We start from the raw sequence: 4,230 nt of genomic DNA, 5'->3' as shown, positions 1-4,230 counted from the left end.
AAAAAAACAACCGGGTTTTACTTTGATTGGACTTGCTTTTGATCTTCCAAGAAACAAAAGAACTAACAAATCTCCAACCTCTGAATCTTTACTCTTCCACAATGGATATGGTCCTCTTTACAGCAATATAATCTTTAGGCCGGTCGAAGGTCGACGCTTCCACCCCTCCAAAAGTGCCTTTAATATACTCGTAATGTTTTTTAGGGACTAATTTCTTAAAATATAAATATCTATTAAAAAGAATGGACAAAGAAATTACGTGTTTTAGATACGGTATGAAATTTAAAGGCCAAATTCCCACCCAAAATCCCCTATAAAAGGCAGCACACATGAGTTTGCACAACCCCCTTCCCCTCTTCTCTCTCTCTTTCTCTCTCTTGCTCTGTTAAACTTTCACGTGTTTTGTAAACTAAACTCTCACGGACAAGAAAAAGTGAAACTATGTGCCATATAGCCTCCCACCTGCCCTGCAAATGCAACTGCAACTGCAACGAGGAGACAGAGAATCAGCCGGACACGATGATCACGAACCCGTTGATCCAAAAGGATGAGCCAAGAAGAATGCGAACCCAGGTCATGAAAGAAGTAATCTCCATATCCAAAATAGCTCTCCCCATGATCCTCACGGGTCTATTACTATACTGCCGCTCAATGATCTCCATGCTCTTCCTGGGGCACCTCGGGGAACTCGCCCTCGCCGGCGGCTCCCTCGCCGTGGGGTTCGCCAACATCACTGGCTACTCCATCCTCTCGGGCCTCGCCGTCGGAATGGAGCCCATTTGCGGCCAAGCCTTCGGCGCCAAAAGATTCAGCCTTCTCGGCCTCTGCCTACAGAGAACCGTTGTTTTGCTTCTCTTCACTTCCATCCCAATCTCCCTCCTTTGGCTCTACATGAAGCACATCCTTCTCTTGTGTGGCCAGAACCAGGCCATAGCCACGCAAGCCCAAAAATATCTTCTTTTCTCCATCCCCGACCTCATAACACAATCCTTCCTACACCCCTTACGAATCTACCTTCGAACACAATCCATTACTCTGCCTCTCACCCTCTGCGCCGTTTTCTCCATTCTCCTCCACCTCCCCATCAACTACCTCCTCGTTTCCCACCTCAATTGGGGAATCAAAGGGGTCGCTCTCGCTGGAGTCTGGACTAATCTCAACCTTGTTGCTTCCTTAATTCTCTACATAGTCCTCTCTGGCACTCATAAGAAAACATGGGGAGGTTTTTCCTTCGAGTGTTTTACTCAGTGGAACTCGCTTCTCAATTTGGCTATTCCGAGTTGCATTTCCGTGTGCCTGGAATGGTGGTGGTATGAGATCATGATTCTGTTGTGTGGCTTGTTGGTGAATCCTAGAGCCACCGTGGCTTCCATGGGGATTTTGATCCAAACCACTTCTTTGCTCTACATTTTCCCTTCTTCAATAAGCTTCAGCGTCTCAACTAGAGTTGGGAACAAACTCGGCGCGCAGAAGCCCTCAAAGGCCAAACTTTCTGCTATAGTTGGCCTCTCTTGCAGCTTCGTGTTGGGTGTTTTGGCTTTGGTTTTCACCATTGTGGTTAGGAATGTTTGGGCCAGCATGTTTACAAATGACCAAGAGATAGTGAATTTGACATCATTGGTGTTGCCGATTATAGGACTTTGCGAACTCGGAAACTGTCCTCAAACAACGGGGTGCGGGGTGTTAAGAGGCACAGCGAGACCCAAAGTGGGTGCCAACATTAATTTAGGTTGTTTCTACCTCGTGGGAATGCCTGTTGCGGTTTGGCTTGGCTTCTACGCAGGGTTTGATTTTCAAGGCTTGTGGCTTGGGTTACTTGCTGCTCAGGGCTCTTGTGCTGTGACCATGTTGGTGGTTCTGAGTCAAACGGATTGGGATGGTGAGGCTCTGAGGGCTAAGACACTAACAAGTGTTGTTGTTGTTGTTGATAACAGCAAGGAGATTGGTCCAGAGAAGCCGCACAAAGCTGAAATCAAGGAAGATTCTTTATCATTAGCGGATTCGGATCAAGATAAATAATCGTGGGTTTAACTTTTAGTAATCTTGGTGTTTTGACAAAAACGAAAACCAAAAGGCAAAAAAAATGAAGACAAATAGTGTGGGAGAGAGATTGATAGAAAGAGAAATCTATCAGGAATTTGTCTTTAGCTGTATAGGGAAGGAGAGGGTAGTGACACAGGATGACTTTTTTGTTTTTATATAATTTAGGTCACATGGCTGGATCGAGGATTTTATTTTAACTACAATAATGTTAAAATTTTTCACGTAATTATCGTCGTTACCGTTTTTGTTCTCTTCTATCGTCAATTCAAATCACGATCGTCTGCTTCAGTTAAATTAACTTGCACGTTATATACAACTAATATTACTTGTTTAACTCATGCTGTTTCCTAAATGTTTTGTCCTCTTTCCTCTGTTCGGGTAAAAGAAGGCACTATACAGCTACAAGCAGGTTATATATTCTATTTAGCAAATTCCAATAATAAAAACATAAATATTTCGAGCAAGAAAACCCATATATACTCAAGACATATACCTTTCACTCCAGACAATATAAGAATTTATTATTGTCCTAAAATTGACTTGGGAGTTTTCCATTTCTTTTTATTGATTAGATTAGAGCAATCTCAATTACTGCGTAAGGTATATGTTTGGTAGAGACAAGAGTATATTAATTATAGCCATGTAAGCTAAGCTATTGTGCATACACATTTTTCTATTTATTCATGACACTAGCAGCCACCAATTTTGGGCATGAATCACTCTTTATTGTAACTCTGCACGTCATAGTGCATTACCTTACCCATGTATGTTTCAAGTTTTTGTTTCACTATTCTCAGTTTGACTCCATCCAACTACTACTACTGATAAAATTATGCTATAAACTAAAAGGAAAATGAGCCTTTCACACTCTTTCTCCGTTTCGCTTCATTTTCATTCATATAAATGACTTGTGATTTAAAGCAATGATGTGATGTGATTGAAATTTGAAAGAGAGGAGTGACATAAAAAAAAAGTATAAAGTCGGTCTAAAATAAGTGTGAAAGAATTAGAACTCCAAACTAAAATCTTTAGTCCTACCATCACTATGCCATGAAACTTTAAGCTTCAACCGATTAGTGCATTATTACGTGTAAGACTATTGAGAAAACTTTGCACGTATACACATGATCCATGACGGGAACACATAGAAAGCACACCAAAAAAGAAATGATATAGACAGAGAATTCACATGATTCGGTACCTCGTGTTTACTATCACAGAAATACTCCAACAATAAAGATTTATTATCTCAAATAAGACTACAAATATGTGAAATCTTGAAAATACTTTTCCCAAGTATGCAACACTCGAACTCGAGTATTCTTAGTCAAGAGATATAATGAATGGTAAATACTTCCCACTCCACAAGAGACACTTCAATACTCAGGTGATTTTTCTTGTAGATTCTTCACTTTTATATTTATTGTGTTTAATGCTTGTATACAAGCTCCTTCTATATTTGAAAATTGCCAACTCTTAAATTCTTTCAAGAATCGAAAGTATTAATTCTAAGAATGCAGTAACAATTTACCTATGTATGAGAAAAGCAACACAACGATTAATATCTCCTCCTTTTATTTTTTATTTAGAATACAATTGTTTTTTACTCCACAGAGATTGAAGTCAAACAGATTATTATGAAATATGAATCATTTCTGATTCCACAAATATCTCATCTGCAGAATCTTGTAGCCAAAATAAGATGGGGATCATTGCCAAAGTGGACTCACTGACAATTTAGACAGCTTGATCACTCATGGGGTAGAGTGCAGAGAGTTTGACTAATTGATGTAAGAATTTTCTATTTGTTCAAGGCTCACATTCCGGACGAGGATACGAAAATGACATTAAATGAAGTACAATATGAAAATCTATGTTTCAATGCTCAAGGGGAAAATTTTTTGTCACCTAGTTGGCAAGTCCAAGTAGTCTCTCTGAGTCATTTGAGAGAGAAACATTGTTTTTGGAGTATAAAATGTTTAGAACTTGAAATTCAAATCTACCTCATGGGTAGGTCAGCAACCAACAGAGTATTCAAAGAACAAAATCGGGTTGTAACTGCCGGACGCCGGCATGTAAAGTGACCTCTGATGACTTGGTTGTCTTATCCTCCTTCTATGATTAATGTGCCTTATATGTGTGATCTGGGTTTATTTATTATTAATATATAGAATAAGATGGACATGA

General features: G+C 39.6%; 1 protein-coding gene across 1 annotated transcript; it reads left to right on the top strand.

Moving 5' to 3' along the window:
- The first annotated feature begins 292 nt into the window (after positions 1-292).
- Positions 293-4,230, top strand: LOC109812742 (protein DETOXIFICATION 49). The gene is made up of 2 exons (XM_020376781.3): positions 293-3,430; positions 3,726-4,230. Exon 1 carries the CDS (start codon positions 442-444, stop codon positions 2,017-2,019), a length of 1,578 nt encoding a protein of 525 aa, XP_020232370.1. The 5' UTR covers positions 293-441; the 3' UTR covers positions 2,020-3,430; positions 3,726-4,230.

Source organism: Cajanus cajan, chromosome 7 (genome assembly GCF_000230855.2).
Source record: "Cajanus cajan strain Asha chromosome 7, NIPB_CcT2T_4, whole genome shotgun sequence".
Lineage (NCBI taxonomy): Eukaryota > Viridiplantae > Streptophyta > Magnoliopsida > Fabales > Fabaceae > Cajanus > Cajanus cajan.
Note: the sequence above shows the minus strand (reverse complement) of the source record. Positions and strands in the feature narration are given on the sequence as shown.